The following is an 18,335-nucleotide window of genomic DNA, read 5'->3' as shown; positions in this document are numbered from 1 at the left end:
CATAAAATTTTTCTAGAGTTAGATAGTATACAACAGACCACATGCTCTCTCACTACTTGACTCTGCCATTATAGCATGAAAGCACTTTATAGACAGTATGCAGAATGGCCATAGCTATGTTTCAATAAAATTTTATTTACAAAAACAATTGGCAGCCAGATTTGACCTATGGAATGTAGTTTGCGAATCCCTGAATTAACCAGTGAAAAAAGGTTAGAATTGATGTAGCCCTGAGCTGGATCCATAAAAGAGTATTGGTGGTCTTACCAGATGAAACTAAAATTTTTTGGGTGCTAATAAGTACAGAGAAAAAGATCACACGTTGGCTCACGAGCTGCCTATCAGGTGTCAGCAGAAGTGTTGATTTGTTCCAGCAATAAAACCACATCTAGACTTGCAACTGGACTCAAATCTAAATTAAGATTACAACAGCCCCATGTAATCTTCTAACATGCACCTGTCTTCTACACAGGTGCAATGAATTGAAATGGGGATGACTGCAAATAGAAATCATGACCCCTGAAACTTCCGAAATAAAGATAGTGGCAGTAATCTCTGTGATCACTCCAGGATATGGTACTGCTTTTGTTTGTCTGTTTTGGTACGTATGAGGCAGTTTTGCTATTCAGCTGAACTTTCTTATCAAAATAGCCCTTGTTCCATGGGTCGGGAATCCAATGTGAGAATCCTGCCAGCTACTTCTGTGACAACTCTGCATTGTGGAACTTGGAAAATAACCACTGGATGGGTTCAGGGATCCTTCAGACCACTATATATATAGATCTATGCAAAAGCACTCATTATTTGTCCTTTATAAGACCCTCTACTAATTGGTGGGCCATAGTGCCATTTGGGCAGTTCTAGGAGTTAACGTCAGCACTAGAGTCCAGTAATCCCTCCATATCCACTTACCAAATGCACATCTTCCATAAAATATGACTGCAAATCACTTTAAGGAAGTTATGATTTATGGCATACAGTCAAGAATACCTGGAAATGAAAACCAACTCATATTATGGAACTGGCCAAAGGGCCATAACTCACATTGATTCGAATCAGACTTATGTTTGGCCAAGAGCTTTTCCAATTATTCAAATCAAATAGGATATTAGTTAGGTTTCCCATCTATTTCAGGACCAAAACAGCATGATTAATGAACAAAAGCAAAAATTTCAGTGAACCAAACCATTATGATGATCCCTTTGGGTTTGCTGATCACTATGACAAACATGATCACTTTCTCTGTGAATAAAGTACCACCACTTGACCTCTGATGCTCCAAAACCCCCATCATCCTCACTGAATTCAAGGAGACAATGGGTGGTGTTCTCACTTCCAGCCTGCACAGAAGTCACTACAGAGCTCTCCAAGATGGCCAAAGCTCCCGTCACTGAAGAATTTCTTAAATCTTTGATAAAGGGTATCCTTGGCTACCTCCCAGAGCACACGGGGGGGTTGGGCAAGAAGGTGTCACACTCCAGCAGCCTGGCACTCCTGTCTTTGTGTTCCTCCTTCTCCATCAGTAGTGCTCAACTGGGGACAACTTTGCCCCATCCCCTCCAGGACCATTTGGCAGTGTCTTGAGACATTTTTAATTGATAAAAATTGAGGAAAAGAGGATGTGCTATTGGCATCTAGTCGGTAGAGGCCAGATGCTGCTAAACATCCCACAGTGCACAGGGCGGTCCCTACCTCTCAACAATGAGAAATTAACCAACCCAATGTCAATAGCACCCAGGATGAGAAACTGTTTTACAACATACTTAGAAAGTTGACTTCAGCATAAGCTAACTTGGGGTCCAGGTTTGTCATTTAACTGAGCAAACTGCTGAAGGCATTCCCAGGTGCTTGAGCTAAATCCCGTATCTGGAAATAGTGTTCAGTGCACCCATATCAACAAATCCAGCCTGATCCAAATTATATAGTTTCCACCTGATTCAATACCCATAAGATTCACAATATTTCTCATTTCTATTGTCATATTTTTTAAAAATCCTATCTTGACAGGTATAGTATCTCCTCATGGTCATACTTGATACCTGACAACTTTCTACCGAGACTCCCTTCATGTGGCCTGCAAAAATCTGATTAATAGGTCTAGAAAAATAAAAGGTGGTGGGAGCAAGGACCCACAGTCCCATACAAGGAAACTGTCTCAGGAGAGATCATTATAGGCTCTTCAGGCAAGGGAATACTAACTCAGATACGGGAGGAAGGCCTCCTTCTAATGGTAAAGGAGGTTCAGCTAAAGCTAGAAGTCAAAGGCCTCAGCTTTGTTGGAGTCTGGTCATATATTCCTACCTCGATTTTTCAGTATTCTATTCTTCCCATTGATGCTCTATGACAGCGGTCCCCAACCATTCTGACACCCCAAACCAGTGCTCCTATGAGAATCAATAGCCTTATGATCTGAGATAGAGCTGAGGTGGTGATGCTAGCGCTGGGGAGCAGCTGCAAATACAGATAAAGTTCCGTTTGCCAGCTACTCACCTTCTGCCATGTGGCCCAGTTACAAACAGGCCACAGACCAGTACCTGGGGGTTGGGGACCCCTACTCTAGGATATAATGGAATGTACAATGTTGTAAATCAAAGTGCTGCCATTTAGCCACTGACTAAATTTGTCTCTGAGTCCCTTAGAAAAAAAATGACATGCTAATTATATGTAACGAGTACCCAAAATATTAATAGTAGCCAAGCTCGAAGCTAAGAAAATTCCCCAGAGGAAAAAAATGAAGAATTTGAGCCCACGGTGCCAAGTGGGGAGTTGAAAAGGAATGATCTTCAAAGGCCAACAAAACTAGATACACAGCTACAGGTTTGATATTTGCTGTAGATGGGGGTCAAGATCAGAAGAGACATGAAAATTGGGAGCAAACAGTGAAAACCCAACATTAGCATCAAAAAAGCAGCTCTCTTTCATTGGCTGTGAAGAAATATGTTATTAGTACTTCTAACACTTACACCGCGACTTCGACAGCCTTGAAAAACAATCACATGATGTCTTGTTACTGTAGACTAACAAAATCCAGTTTTCAGTGTACTGTTACAAAGCATACTTGAGTTTATATGGTTTAAAATTAACAGAACACTAGGCAAAGTCTGAGATGATAGGACACAACTGATGAAAGGCTGCGGGAAGGACAGGAGCTAATCATGCAGGACACTGACAAGTTAACAGATTGTAGTCCTGAATGTTTGCTCCCTCCTCTTTAATTCCTCCCTCCCCCCCTACACACAAAGTACCACTCCTGACCTATGGATGTAGCCACTTCTCCTTAAGAACTGGATCTCTGAAGGCGGAGTGTCTCCTCCCACACACTTGTGGCATGCACTCGGGATCGTAGCACACCCAGGGTATGGTCCGTGCCTGCACCTAAGGTGTGAACCCAGGTCCTTCTGTGTATAAAGCAGACATGCTAACGACTACACAATGGAGCCACACCTGAATGGTTTTCTAACGTTCCGACTTCATCTCTCTGAATCAATTTTAAGGTCATTTCCTGTTCTGAACACAAGCTTTACTGAAATTTAGAGGTGATCTCCACATTTTTCAAATATAGATTTTTCCTGTTTATTGACATATTCAGAGCACCTGGGAAGTAAGTACTTAGCAATGTTAAGATTACATGGATTCACAAAATATGCATTTATAAAGCTTACGTTCTAGTGGATGATAATTTTGGCTTGTCCATGATACTTTTGTACAAAGCCTGATCAGACTCTTAACCCTTTGTAAGGCCTCTCTCCTGAGTAATAACTAAGGGAAAAGTTCTTAACTGAAGTCCTTATGATACAACTTACAAGGGTTCTCACTGTGGAGCCTTCCACTGTGCTAGGTTAATCCAAGGTTAAAACACCGCTTTAACTACATATATATATATGTCTATATATATAAAATGTATTATATAGTATGTATTATATATTTTTAATTTGAACTTGATGACTAAATTCAGGACACTTAAAAAAAAATCACTTTATAAAACTTTTTGCCTGTATGGAATCTCTTGTTTTTTTTTCAGCTCTATCATTTTTGTACGATTTTTCACCAGCATGGATTCTGTGATGAATTGTAAGATTGGACCGCCAACTGAAGGTCTTAGCACATATCTCACACTTATAAGGCTTTTCGCCTGTGTGAACTCTCTGATGAGACTGTAGTTGTGAAGACCGACTGAAGACTTTTCCACACGCATCACATTTGTATGGTTTCTCTCCAGTGTGGACACTCTGATGCAGCTGAAGGCTTGAGGCCTGACTGAAGTGCTTCCCACACTCCCCACACTTATATGGTTTCTCTCCCGTGTGGACCCTCTGATGCATGTCAAGATTCAAGCTCCACTTGAAGCCCTTCCCACACTCCTCACATGTGTACGGTTTTTCTCCGGTGTGGACCTTTTGATGGGCTTGAAGGTGTGAACTCCGCCCGAAACTCTTCCCACACTCATCACATTTGAATGGCTTTTCTCCACTATGGACCCTCTGATGAGCCAGAAGATTTGAGGCCTGCCTAAACACCTTCCCACATTCCTCACAGTTATATGGTTTTTCTCCTGTGTGGATCCTACAATGAATTTTAAGATCTGCTCTACGACTGAAGCCCTTCCCACACTCTTCACACTTGTATGGTTTCTCCCCAGTGTGGATCAGCTGGTGAACCTGAAGTCGTGAACTCTGATTGAAGCCCTGCCCACATTCCTCACACTTATAAGGTTTCTCTATACTGTGCGCCTTCTGATGGATTTGAAGATATGAACTCTGACTGAAACCCTTCCCACATACCTCACACTTATAGGGTTTCTCCCCTGTGTGGACCACGAGGTGAACTTGATAATGGGAGTTCCTTCTGAAGCTCTTGCCACACTCATTGCATTTATATGGTTTCTCTCCAGTGTGTACTCTCTGATGGGCTTGAAGATTTGAACTCAGAGTAAAGCCTTTACCACACACACTACATATGTATGATTTCTCTCCAGTGTGGACTCCTTGATGGGCTTGGAGACTTGAAGGCCGACTGAAGCCTTTACCACATTCCTCACATTTGTAGGGTCTTTCTCCTGTGTGGACCCTCTGATGAATATATAGATTTGAGCTACAAATAAAGCCCTTCCCACACTCCTCACATTTATATGGTTTCTCTCCTGTATGGACTCTCTGATGGGACTGAAGATGTGAGTTCCTACTGAAGGTCTTACCACATGCATCACACTTGAATGGTTTCTCCCCAGTGTGGACTCTCTGGTGGTCCTGTAGATGAGAGGCCTGACTGAAGGCCCTCCCACAGTCCTCACAATTATAAGGTTTCTCTTTCATGTGTAATTTACCATGAACAGTAAGCGCCGATCTACGACTGAAGCCTTTCCCACACTCCCCACATCTGAATGGTTTCTCTACAGTAGTGTGCACTTTCCCATGAGTTTGCGGATGTGAGCTCTGACTGAATTCCTTACTACAATCACTACACTTACAGATTTCTTCCCCCATGTAAATTCTCTGCTGGATCTGAAGAACTGAGCTATAGCAGAAGCCTTTTCCACACTCACTGCACATACGAGACTTCTCTTTTGAGTGTAATTGCAGATGAAGATCATAAGCAGAGAGATCAGTGAAGGTCTTTTTACACTCATTACAGTGGTAAGTTTTTTTTCCTGTATGAATCATATTATTATGATCCAATGTTGCAATTTTCACATTCTCTCTTCCATAATCATTGTAGGTATAAGATTTTTCACTTTTGTGTACTGCACGATCATTGAGTTGTGATCGCCAACTGACGGTGTCACCGTCCCGTTTACACTGACATAGTTTATTTTTCATGGAAATTTGCTGATATCTATTCTGATAATTCTGTGACTCAGTCAGGAAAGTTTTCCTTGAAGAATCCTGCCCTCTCAAGGTCGGAAACTCTGTATTTCCAGTGTCGTTGGGACCATCCACTTTATAATTTGGTACATAGTTCTCATTTTCAAAAATCTGAACAGACAGTCCTGCCCCAGCGTGACAGGGGGAATCGCCTTGTTTTTGGAACCGAGAACTTTTCATCATGGAGTCTTGACAACTGGTTAAGTGATTTGCAATCTGTTGCCAGATCTCCCAACAGGAAAGCTCTTCATGAGGTCCTCTGTCTTGAACAGTCCTCAACTCATTTTGACTGTTATCGCCTACACAGACAGAAAATTTAGAGATACAGGCAAGTGAAACCTTGTTCAAAGAGTCACAATTTCACACCTAGGACACAGTATACAACTTTAACGAACCTCGGGATGGTTCAGCTTATCTTTTTCACCACATATGAAGTTCCCTGGTTTATATGTTGACAGAAACCAGGAGTGGTCCATTAAGCTCCCAACCACTTAGTATTGATACCCATTTAAAACAAAGTTACTAGCATTTGACATACTATTTAATTCATTTTCCAAAAATTAATTACATGTTTCTTCTACAATACAGGATCGGCAAGGACGAGCATTTTGCAGTGCTCACAGCTTTACTAGTGTCTGGCAGTTAGTAAGTACTCAAGAAATGCGTATGTGGATGAATCACAGTTTGATTTCTAGGATTCTCTATAACTTTAAATCCCAGCTGAACTCTGAACCAAGTCATAGAAGCAAAAGAGCTTTTTCAAGGAAGGTATCTGAAATAGGAAAAGGACTGGAAAATACACTTTGCTGAGAAGCTGAAAGGCAGCACCCGAGACAGTGGTATACCGGAGAGGTTAACGCTGAAGAGAAAATCAAAGGTGCCAGGAATCACTTGGGGTGAAAGAAAAGCTTGAAGACCTGGATCCTTCTGAGGCTTCTGTACTGTCCCTCTAAAATGCTTTTATTTTCCCAAGTAGGAATCAAAATTTAGAGGCTAAGGAAGAATGCTGTCTCTTTAAAAAAAAGTGTGGGAAAGTTCTGCATATAGGTACACTAGCCTTTAACAAATATGAATTCCAAAGTGAGGGTGCAGTTTAAGAGACAATTGCGAAATTCAGTAGCTTGTGGTAAGTAGTTAGAGGAAACAGACTAGAAACTATCAGAAAATGATTACAAGCAGTAAAGGTTTCACAACATGAAATGCTTTCTAAAGTCACTACATAAAAATCTACACATAAGCAATACGGAAATAGATTTTTTTTCCCTTCTGTGGGGAAGGTTCCCAAGAATTGGACATAAGAATCCTCATTCAAAAAAATATTACCTCCCCCTAAATGAATATGCTCTGCTACTAATGGCTCAAAGAAAGTCACAGAGGGAGCTTGCTACTCAGTTTGGTTAAACTACAATGCTACAGGTCTATACCCACCAAATTGGATAGTAAGTTGTGCACGCACGCACACACACACATGCACACATGCACACACATACTCACCTATGGGCACCTGAGAAATTAGAACTAGGTTAGATATTCATGTGAAGATAAACAAGTTTTGCAATATTACTTATTGAGTTGGATTTGTTCACCACCTATTAGCTATTCCATGAAAGACAGATTTCTCTGTTCAGAGCCCTTGCCAGGTGCCAGGATGATTTTATGTACCAAGAACAGAAAAATTAACAAAAAGACAAAATTCCTTCAATGCTGGAAAGTAAACCCCACTGCGGGGAGAGAGGTGATAAATGAGTAAAAACACAGGCGAGGCTGAATGATCAATGCTTAGATACAAAATCATGCTGGGCACTGAAAGTAAAGAAAGGACCGTATTTCCAAAAGGGTTGTCAGAGGGCAGCCCTTTCAGGACATTAAAAGCAAGTGACCTGAATGAAGTAAAGAACGGGTCTGAAGGATTACAGATGAAAGAATATTCCAGGCAGAGAAAACAAGTAAAGGTATCTATGGCAGAAGCATCCTTGGCACGTCTGAGAAACAGCAGGCAAACAACGTAGATGGAAAAAACGGCAAGACGGAGAGGATTGGAGATGCACTCAGAGACACTGGGGGACAAACAGCTGACCACAAAGTCCCCGAGAAGCCACTTTACATGGTTTTTACTCTAAGTAAAACAAGCCCTAAGAGAATTTTGAGCGGAGGAATACAATAATCTGATTTAAGGTTACAAAGGATCAGTCCGGCTGCCACTTAGAGAACAGACCGTAGGAGGGCACAGGCGGGAGCAGGCCACCAGTATGAAGGCTGCTGTAATTATGCAGGAGAGATCTGGCAGTTTGGACTATGTGAGGCCCCGGTGGTGGCGAGAAACAAAACAGATGGACAGTTAACTACGAGAACTCACAATTGCTTGGTTTTTACCTAATTTTTTCTCTATCTGGGGTGATGTCTTCATCATCCAAAGCCTCTCTTCTCTCTCTATATGTGATATATCTCGTCTGAAAGGTTGATATCCTGAGAACACGCAAAGTCACAAGTTTCAAATGAACACAATGAAGCTAGAATTTACTGGAAATTTCAGTTTCAATTGCATATTCAAGACGTTGAAAGCAACGTTTTCCAAAAATCTTTTTATCGTGACCCACTGAAGAAAGAGCATTTACTTCATGACCCGAACACAGATGCATAAAAATATCTTACTAAAACAATGGTCGAATGACTCATTTCTAAACAATGTCTATTTTCATTAAATCTCCTCCCAGTGGTTCTCACACCACTCATGCAATTGGCCAGTTTTTGCTGCAATGTATTGTATTCTTCCCCAGGAGCTCTGATATTTCCTAGTGTTTTACTTCATTAAAACCTGTTAGTAGGATTCAATAAATTGGTTTTATAATTCACTAACGTGACATGAGTGAAATTTTAAAAAATACATAAAGTATAGTGGCATGCTGTCCATTTGGTTTCCTTCCTTTCTCTCTTTCTCTCTTTATCTCTTTCTTTCTCTCTCTCTCTCTCTCTTCCTTCCTTCCTTCCTTCCTTCCTTCCTTCCTTCCTTCCTTCCTTCCTTCCTTCCTTCCTTTTTTTCTTTCTTTTAACAAAACACTAATGAAAAAGACTAGGAATTTCTTGTCTCTTGTAGCCTACAGGCATTGTGAAAGTCTGGTCCCCAAACTCGGGGAACTATATCGAGAGCCCCAAAGCCTCAATTCAAGGTCAAAGAAACACTCCAGAGGGCGCCTGTCCTCACCCACTGAGACCAGGTTCCTGAAGTTCTCCAGCATCACATCCTGGTACAGCTTCCTCTGGGAGGAGTCCAGCAGCCCCAGCTCCTCTTCGGTGAAGGCCACAGCCACGTCCTTGAACGTCACTCCCTCCTACACCAAACACATACACCTCAATCTCACACCCAGTGTCCACTGGGAGAGGGGTGGCACTGAGGATGGGTGGGTAGCGGCTCTGGCCCCTGAGCGTTCTGCAGACCTCCCAGCCCCTCCTATCCTGTCAATGCCACATGCTGCTTGCCTCAGCCTCACTAGAAGCACTGCACTGAGAAAGGGGACTCTGTATGTTTATCTGGCGCTCTCAGTGAGCCGTGTTACAAGTAAACTCCCTAGAATTCTAAATGCCGCCTCCTGACTAAAAAGGTCCTACTTTTTACTTAATATTGCCAATTGCCCCAGAAACATTTTCTAATTTCGTCCCGACGGTGTTTGTCAGCACCTCCCTTTCCGCTGAGGTGTACCGTTATATGTGGAAATAAACGGAAAGGGCTTGCCAGGTCTCCGAACATAAAACTGTTTCCTCCTGTCTCTGTCCTTCACTCATGCACAACACTCTGACCTGGTTTTCTGTGTGAACTTGAGCAGGTTCCTTATTTTTCATAATCCACTTTCTTTATATTCAAAATTAAGATGAAACTAAAAACCTCTTCATAAAATTGTTCTGAAGTGTCAATATAGCGACAAGTCCTCTAGTACCACTGAACTGTTTACCCTTAGGTCATCTGTAACTTTCAAGTAAAAAAATTAACAAAGAAAAAAATAAATAACATACACACAGGGTAGGACTCAGGTACAGAGGGGACGAAACCTAGCTCTTGTAGAGATAAAAAACTTCTAACTATATTTTTTTCTGTCTGAGGCAGCAGTTTGATCCTGAGGCATTGCACCACATTTGAAGATTCTACCAAAAAGATATCCGAGGTACCACATATAAAACATAGTTTCACTCATTTGGAATACTCAGTATGTTAAGGACATAAAAAGGCAGTATTTTGTCAGAATTGATTTTTTGAGGAAAAGATTAAATGCAGGAAAACTGCACTGTAGTGCTCCTAAAACAGTGAAGGATCCTAAACTCATGTCTATGAATAGAACGTTGTTTTAAAAATAGGTAAATTAGATGGGAACATAATACAGTAATTTAAAATGAATGTTATGTAATATTAAATGCAAAAACCAAGTTGTATCTATGTTCTGAACACAAATACACAGTATAAATAGATATATGAAGAGATTATGGAAATATCAAAGCAGCTAATTTGGGGAAGTAGTAGACGATGTTTTTCATTTCTATTGATTTTTATTTGTGAAATATACTCAACAGCTCTTCAAATGCTGTGACATTTGTTGAAAGAGAAAAACTTGTGTCCAATATCTCTAGTACCAAAACAGCATTTTTTAACCCATTTCTCTTTGTCCCAAGAAAACTCACTGGGGGCACTTGTAGCTGTAGCATTTACCCTGAGATAACTTGTGAATTACATTCCTAACCTCACCCCACAAAATATCTCGCATTTATTAATTGTTATTTTCACATCGCTCTGGTATACTGATAATCTTTGGAAACAAATGACATCGTTCTTTTTATAGCATTCTGTTTTTAGGAGTGGTATTTCCACTTACAATATATGGTAATTCTCGATCACTAAAAATGTCAAATCCTAGAAAATGTAGCATTCCTACGCATGATGTTAAATTAAAGCTGGAAGCAAGCTGCACAATTTTTTTTTTTTTTCTCATCAGGATAGAGGTTAAAGCAAGAAAAACAAGCCCTACTCACCTTGAACATGTTCATTTTTTCTTTTTCCTTCTGGGGAGTCCTAGGAACAGAGACTGGGAAAAGAGAAAGAAGTCAATAGAAACTGGTCGAGTATGTTTCCGATCCACATGACTGCATGCTGTGAATTTCCAGAGATGCTTGGTCCCCAACATCTACATGCAGCTTGATGTACAGAACTCGGCATGGATGCCAGATGCCCACCCTATTCCTTTCAGTAGAAGTTCAGGACATACTCTGCCCAACCACACACAGTGGCCCTAGCACCAGTATGCCTGTAGCTTCAACAGTAGTAATTCTTACACTGGAGATTGTGTAAATTGAGACCTAAAGAGGGTAGACTCTGGATTGATGTGCATGGGTTGAAATTCTCGCTAGGCTATTCTCTAGCGGTGTCGTCTGAGGCAAATCATTAACACCTCTTTGCCTCAATTCTGTCATCTATAGGTTGGGGAGAATAATTGCTTTAACCCTATGGGACTGTCATAAAATAGAAAGATCTTAGGACATTGTCAGGGTTTCTTATTTCTTTGCAATTCCAGCAAAGTATATGTTATTCTATAGTTAGAAATTATTTTTATAAATGTGATTTCTACCAAAAGAATATTGTAAGATACATGGATTTCACAGGTTGCTGCTCTGTCATGTTAGAGACTCTTATAAGTTCTGAAAAATCTCTGGTGTAGTCTTTTTAATAATTTGTTACCTCGATGATAATATGTGACCCTGAAAACTTTTTATAAATAGTACAAAAAGTGTGATGTTTCTTTATAGCAGTAAGTGCTCTTTTCACAAATATACAGAGAGGCAAAGAAAACTAATTAAGATCCATGATTCTGCAACAATTAAAAAAAATTTGTGCTACTCCATACCTAATTTCAATTAAAAAGACAGGAATCTGTGCTATAAATATATCATCATAAATATAACAACGTGTAAGAAGTGAATTGGTGAGAAGAATAAACTCTTAGAACACTGTCATAGTAGAATGCAAACTAATAGACATAGAATGAAAGATAGAAAATCACCAATGGAGGCTAAAAATTGGGGAAAATCTGGTGAGAAGTAAGATAATCTCAAAGTATTTACTGCAAAAGGAACATCAGTAACCTAGCAGACACCTTAACCAAGATAAGTAAGTTGAGATCACCAATTGGACAAACCAATGCATGCTGCATACGATGCACTAAGAAGGATGCCTCGCCACTGCTGTGGCATCCTTGCTGATAATGCTGAGCCTGAATCTAACCGTGAGGAAATCTCAGATAAACCAGAGGGATAGTCTACAAAATAATTTGCCAATACTCTTCAAAACTGTCAAGGGCAAAAAAGAAAAAGTCTCATGAATTATTCTAGATTAAATGAGACTAATGAAACAAAAAAGCAAGTGCAATGCATGTAACTGGACTGAACCTTGAATTGGAAAGAAAATTGCTCTCAAAGATTTTACTGGGAAAATTGAAAAAATTTAAATACGAACATTGGATTAGACGACGATGTGTTATCAATGTGATTCCATTTTGATTATTGCCTATACCTTGCTCTTAAATGGTTCAGGGAGGAAAAAAAAAACCCAAATATGTAAGTACGATGAAGCTGTGAAAGAAAAAAAGAATAACCGACAAGCTAACTGTTTCGACAGCTAGAAATTAAAATGTTCAACTGATGAACAAAAGTCAGACAGGGACATTCAGTGATCATAGTAAAAAAGAAAATTACAAGACACTGCATAACAGAGACAAAGATACTCTACAGTACAAAAATAGCCAAAAATAGCCAAAGAACTGCCCATCCCAGCTAATTAATGTGAGTGCTTGTTAACAGTGATGACTCTCATCTCTTTATTTCTTCCATCTACTAGATAAAAATTCTTGCAGTAGTCAGTTATCAAATCGCTTCTGCTTCTTGACAGCATCCAACCCAAAAGAAACCTTCTTTGCCTAAAATTCTCCCCAATTCATCTAACACACTCAATCGCAATAAGCATAATCACCTCTTCCCAAGACACTCAATGGTTCCCCATGGAGTGTGGGCTTCCTTGCTGCAGCAAGCTAAAACAAACCTAACTTTGATTACAGGTATGTTCCTGACGGTCGTCAACAGAGCAAATAGGCAAAACATAAACAACAGAGAATCTGGGTAGAGTATACGTGAATTCCTTATACTATTTTTGCAATTTTTCTATAAGTATGAAATTATATTTAAAGTTATAGAAATCAGGAAACATAGTGATAACACACAATAACCATAGTCCTGATGATGACAAAAGTGTCTAATGTTAACTAACTGTAACTACTAGTTGATCTTTCCTTCCGGCAGAAGTCCTATAGTACAAAATATGGCAATGTGTCCACTCCCCAAAGCTTCGGAGAAATATATCTTTGTGACTTCTAATTCCATTTTGTCTCTATATTTACCAGCAGCTGCCTTCTGCTCATGTCGGGATTTTGCAAGGAGACCTGACAGTTAACAATAATTAATGTGTGTGTTGGGGGGAAATCATTGAACTGAGTAGAACTCTGAGGTACACAGCTGCTTTATCCGTGACAGCTGGCACGGTTAATTTTCTAGACCTCCATTTCCAGACGAGAACCTTTCCAGGGCTTCTCGAATTTTCCTGTGTTCAGGAATAACTTCAGGATATTGTTGGAATACAGACTCCTGGGGCCCAGCTGCAGAAATTCTAACTCAGGTCTAGGATGGGGCTCAAGAATGGGCATTTCTACCCCCGTGATGCCAACGCCGCTGGTTTGTAAACTACATTTTGAGCAGCCCTGCAGTGCATCATCAGTCCCAAAGAGAACAGCTTCCACTAAACAGAAAGACATGATGAGGCACTAAAACGAGGATTATCTTTACATTTTAAGGCAATGGATAACTTAAATTTTTCTTTACATATTTCTATATTCTCTGAATTTCCTGTTATGATTGTGTTACTTCTAAAATATAAATATTATCTGAAATACAATATAAAAATAGTTGAAAAAACTATTTTAAAAAGTCACAGAATAGCGTAAGCCTTGCTCAAGATTCCCACAATCAAGTCCCAAATTACTTTCTCAGTAAGATTCCAGACAGTTCCCATGCTCAAGAAGAATATACCAGAGATCAATGAACTCAGGTGCTGGCCTCAGACTAACTAGGTTCTAGCCCCAGCTCTGCCTCCTACAAGCAGGGTGACCATGGACAACGTCCCCTGCATCTCATTCTTATCTTTAAAGTAGGGAAACTAGCAGCACCACCTAACAGAACCACCGTGTGATGGAAATGTGTTCATTTGTACAAAACTCTGAAATGGAGCTTAGCAACTAAGGCTTAGTTATAATCATTACATGTCCATGTCCCACTTGTTCTCCGATTTATGTGAATACCTTAACAGAAAAACTTCAAGTCCTACTCACGTGGGGCTGTTTTCTCCTCCTCCGTGAAGTATTTTGAGAAGTCAGGGCTGGGGAAGGAAAGGAATTGTGAAATACCAGCACTGTGTTTGCATCCCTAAAATATCACGCCCTCGATACCAGCTAGGAGCAATCCTCTCCTGGCAAAAAAAAAAAAAAAAAAAAAAAAAGGCAGGAGTCCAGGACAATTCAGCTTTTTGGACTCAGAGAATCTCACCGAGATATGTTCGCTTCTCAGAGATTTATGGTAGCATTAACAACAATCCATATACCAGGCAGTTTTAAACCTTTCACTTGTACTATATCTCTTTTCCAAAACATTCTATTACGACTTTATTAGGGAAACATTACTTTAATTTCCCTTTTACAGATCAGCAATCAAAGGCATAGGGATAGTTAAATAACTTGCCTATGTGTCACTGCACAAAGTGGTAGGTGGGATAGCTGGCTTGGGGGTGCAGAGCCTGGGAGACCCTCAAAACCCGCGACGCACGACCGAGCATGCCCCATTCAGGGGACGCCGCAAACGCAAAGCTCCGCCCTGGGAACTCAAATTGCCACCTCGGTCCTCTAACCTCTACTTTTAGCCGCTCCTCCTCTTTCTCCCCAAATGAAAAGCCACCAGCTGTTGGCCCAGGCGCAATTTGGGGACCTTTGAATGGGTTCTGAAGAGAGGAACTGAAACAACGTAACCAGAAAAAGATGGCTGCCTCACCGGCCTCCAGGGCCGGAAGTACCTGTGACAACCCGGGACTCCTGTACTACATTTCCCAGAGTCCCCAGCACCGCATTCCCTGAAAGGAAGTGCCTGGGACTATCCGGAGCTCTTAGACCTACGCTTCCTAGAATTCCGCGGGGAAAAGTTTACAGCCAGGCTTCCCTGTAGCTGCAGGATACGGGACTACACGGAGCGCTGAACTACATATCCCAGAATGCCAAGAGAGATAACCGGCGACGGCATAGCCTCATGGACTGGCGTTCCCCAGCGGAAAACCTATAAGTTCCCAACTTCTTTGAGCTCTTGTTTTTCATTTCCTGGAATTCCCAAGAAATTCTCAGGCCAATGTCGGCCTTAGAAGAGTGTAAACTTTGTTCATTGAGTAGCTGGGTAGCACTTTAGATAGGTTCGAGGAGCTAAGTCACATAAATCTATTGCCTACCACAGAGGCTTCTGGGTAAACTCCAAAGAGTTTCACGATAGGAATAAGAGCAAAAGGGAACTGGACATTGTTGGCAGGGACTGAGGCCAAACGTCAAGGCACCTTAATCTCTGACATTGCATAAAGATGAACGTGTTTCGTTGGATCTTCCGGCCCTTTCAGAAGCAAATAAAAATCTTTTCTAGAGAAAGATGCCATCATCGTAAGCCTCAAAATATTTCTATAATTATAAATTTGATATTAATATTTGAGCAAGTGAGCATTACTTGACATGTAGGTACGCTTCAGAATGATACACTTTTAAAGTTACCACAAACTAATAAGTTTATATTTTATAAAGCAAAAACTGACAACCACGAAAAGATTCAATAGGTGAAAGGCGTCAAAAGATTAACAAAAAGTGAGCACTGCAGCTTGTAGTGCAGCGTCTCCACAATACACCAGTGAAACAATTTCACTCATCATCTTAATGTGTGGACCAGGACGAGCAAACTACATAATGAATGAATGCTGGTCAAGCAATGCAAGAAAAGTGAAAAGGAAAGGGGAAGAGAAGACAAGAGATGGAGAGGGAGAGAGGTAGAGAGGAAACTCCAAGACTGGGACACCTGAATAGTAGAAAATGAATATCGAGTCTCAGGAACCCAACAATTTCATTTGTAAATAAGCAAAACTAGTATTAAAAAAAAAAAATCACAGACATCCCAGGTGGTATGTGCATGTCTGTAGAGTTGGAAGGGTGGGGAAGGGCATGGGTATAACATAAGAGCCTCAAGCCTGAAAGTTGCACTTGCATCTGGATATTCGGGAAAAACCACCAGGAGTACCAGAGGGATGAGAAATGCCTTTTATTACTCACAATGCAGGGAAGTTTAAACAGCAGCCACATTTTTACATTTAAACAGTATGAAGAGGCTGCTGCTGACCAACCACAAGCAGTTTTTTATACCCACAGACAGATAGAGGGGTTATCTCATTGTGAAAGAAGCCATCTCCTCAGATGGTTGGGAGCAAGACGTTCTGCTTGGATATGGAGCAGATAATGTTTGTAGAAGCTCCTTCATTATCAAAGCTCTTCTCATCAGAGGACTCTATAGGATGATAATATTTATGTTCCTCTGTTTCTAACTCCTGCTCATACTCTGGTGGCAAAGGCTCCTCATTTAAAGGGGGAGCTGAAAGCACACTTTAATGCTTCGTAACCCTCTACTGTAGTCTTTAATTGCTGTACTATATCTCCCTGAGGGAAAAGAAATAGAAATTCTGAACAGTATAAATAAAAATATACTCCCAAACAAATCATGGTGAATTCAGGAATGCAAAGGCCTAAATAAATAAAAACTAAAAACAACAAAAATCCTTAAAGCTCCCAGAAAGAAAATATAGTTTACTTAACAGAAATGACAATTAGATTGATGGAAACTGGGAAACACAATAAAGATCTAAAACAACTGAATATCCCCCAAACGAAGACAATAATGGTCAACCTTAAATTCTATGCTCAACTAAATTATTTACACAATGTAAAATGTTATAGACATTCTAGCTCAAGAAAAATGAACAAAATTTATGACAATAAATTCTAAAAGAACCAATGGTAATAAAATATTTGTAAATATATTTGGTAATATCTTTGTTTAAAAAAAAAAAAGCCCAAAACAATATGACAAGTTTAAAAGGTGGTTATAATAAAAAGTATATTTATAACTTAACCTATAGTTTTTTTTTTAAAGGTAGTAGTGTGGATCCATCACTTAATTTAAAATATATTTTTAACCTCTATATTTTTCAGAATGAGAATGCCTGCTGATTAGTATCTGTTGAGATGATAATCATTTTTAAAAAATTAAAAGTACCACAAGCCCATATAATTTCCAAACCATTTGAGAACAAACAAAAGGGAACACACCGAATTCAGGGGTGGTGAAGCAAAGGATGCACGGGGACAGCACGACTGTGCCTGTCTCTCGGATAAGCTGCAGTGGACATCCCCAGGCACTAGCGTGGGGTGACTCAGTGCTTCCTTAAAAACAATTCAAAATTCAGTAAAGCTGGGAAGAGCTCGGTTTCCAGAAGGATGACAGAATATCTGTGGCCTTGCTCCTAGAGCCCTGACCTCCGTCTTCACTCAGGCTTCTAGTCAAAAGGATGCCAGCGAGGGAAATCACCATACCCACAGCGAAGCCACTGTTATTTGGTGCCACCACCGTCCTAAGCTTTGACACTTACTGTGTCATCTAATTCGAATCACAACCCGCTGGCCAGGAGTTGCTGTACCTTGCCATTTTACAGAGGAGGAAAGGAGAGCACAGAGGTAATAACTCGCCGTATGCTGTACCGATGGAAGTGGCAGCGCTGCTAGTTAAGTGAGGGAGAGCTTCCGCCCTCCGCCTCTCAGCCTCCGCCAGGGGCCAGGACGCCTCCATCATAACACAGCCAGCTAGGTTACTGACTAGTCCTGAAGAGGAAATTTGGGGAATTTTATTAAAAACTAATCAGCTTTCTGCTTTTGTAAATATGTTTAATTTCTGTCACTATGTTTGCAGCATGCAAGAGCTCCCTTGTACTTTGCTTAACCTATAAATGTAACTGTACTCCTGCAGCTCTTGCTTCCTGTAACAATCTGTTTACTGGTTACCCATAGCAACTCCAGCCCTTCTGTATGTTTCTACTTGAAATCTACATAGCAACTCCTGCTGTATTTAACAGTTTACATTTAAACCGACTAATCAGCTTGTGTAAAGTTTTTCCTATATAAAAAAATGTTTCCATTGAGAACCTGCCCAGATCTTCAGAGCACTAGCTCATCTGGGACCTTCATAATAAATCTGAATTCTCCTTCTCTCCCCTTCTCTCCGAGTTACTGCTTGGTTTTTCGTTGGGCTAGGTTTGGGAGCTCCTGA

The 18,335-nt window shown here is 40.5% G+C and overlaps 1 protein-coding gene across 1 annotated transcript; it reads right to left on the bottom strand.

The window, feature by feature from the left end:
- Positions 1–3,995: 3,995 nt before the first annotated feature.
- Positions 3,996–14,985, bottom strand: LOC107499135 (zinc finger protein 226-like). Its single transcript, XM_016123031.2, is given in 7 exon segments — positions 3,996–4,191; positions 4,194–6,160; positions 8,235–8,327; positions 9,064–9,190; positions 10,878–10,930; positions 14,276–14,322; positions 14,682–14,985. Coding segments are annotated over 7 exon segments (2,463 nt in total). The 5' UTR covers positions 14,783–14,985; the 3' UTR covers positions 3,996–4,116.
- Between the last annotated feature and the right edge of the window lie 3,350 nt (positions 14,986–18,335).

Source organism: Rousettus aegyptiacus, unplaced genomic scaffold (genome assembly GCF_014176215.1).
Source record: "Rousettus aegyptiacus isolate mRouAeg1 unplaced genomic scaffold, mRouAeg1.p scaffold_m13_p_14, whole genome shotgun sequence".
Classification (NCBI taxonomy): Eukaryota; Metazoa; Chordata; class Mammalia; order Chiroptera; family Pteropodidae; genus Rousettus; species Rousettus aegyptiacus.
Note: the sequence above shows the minus strand (reverse complement) of the source record. Positions and strands in the feature narration are given on the sequence as shown.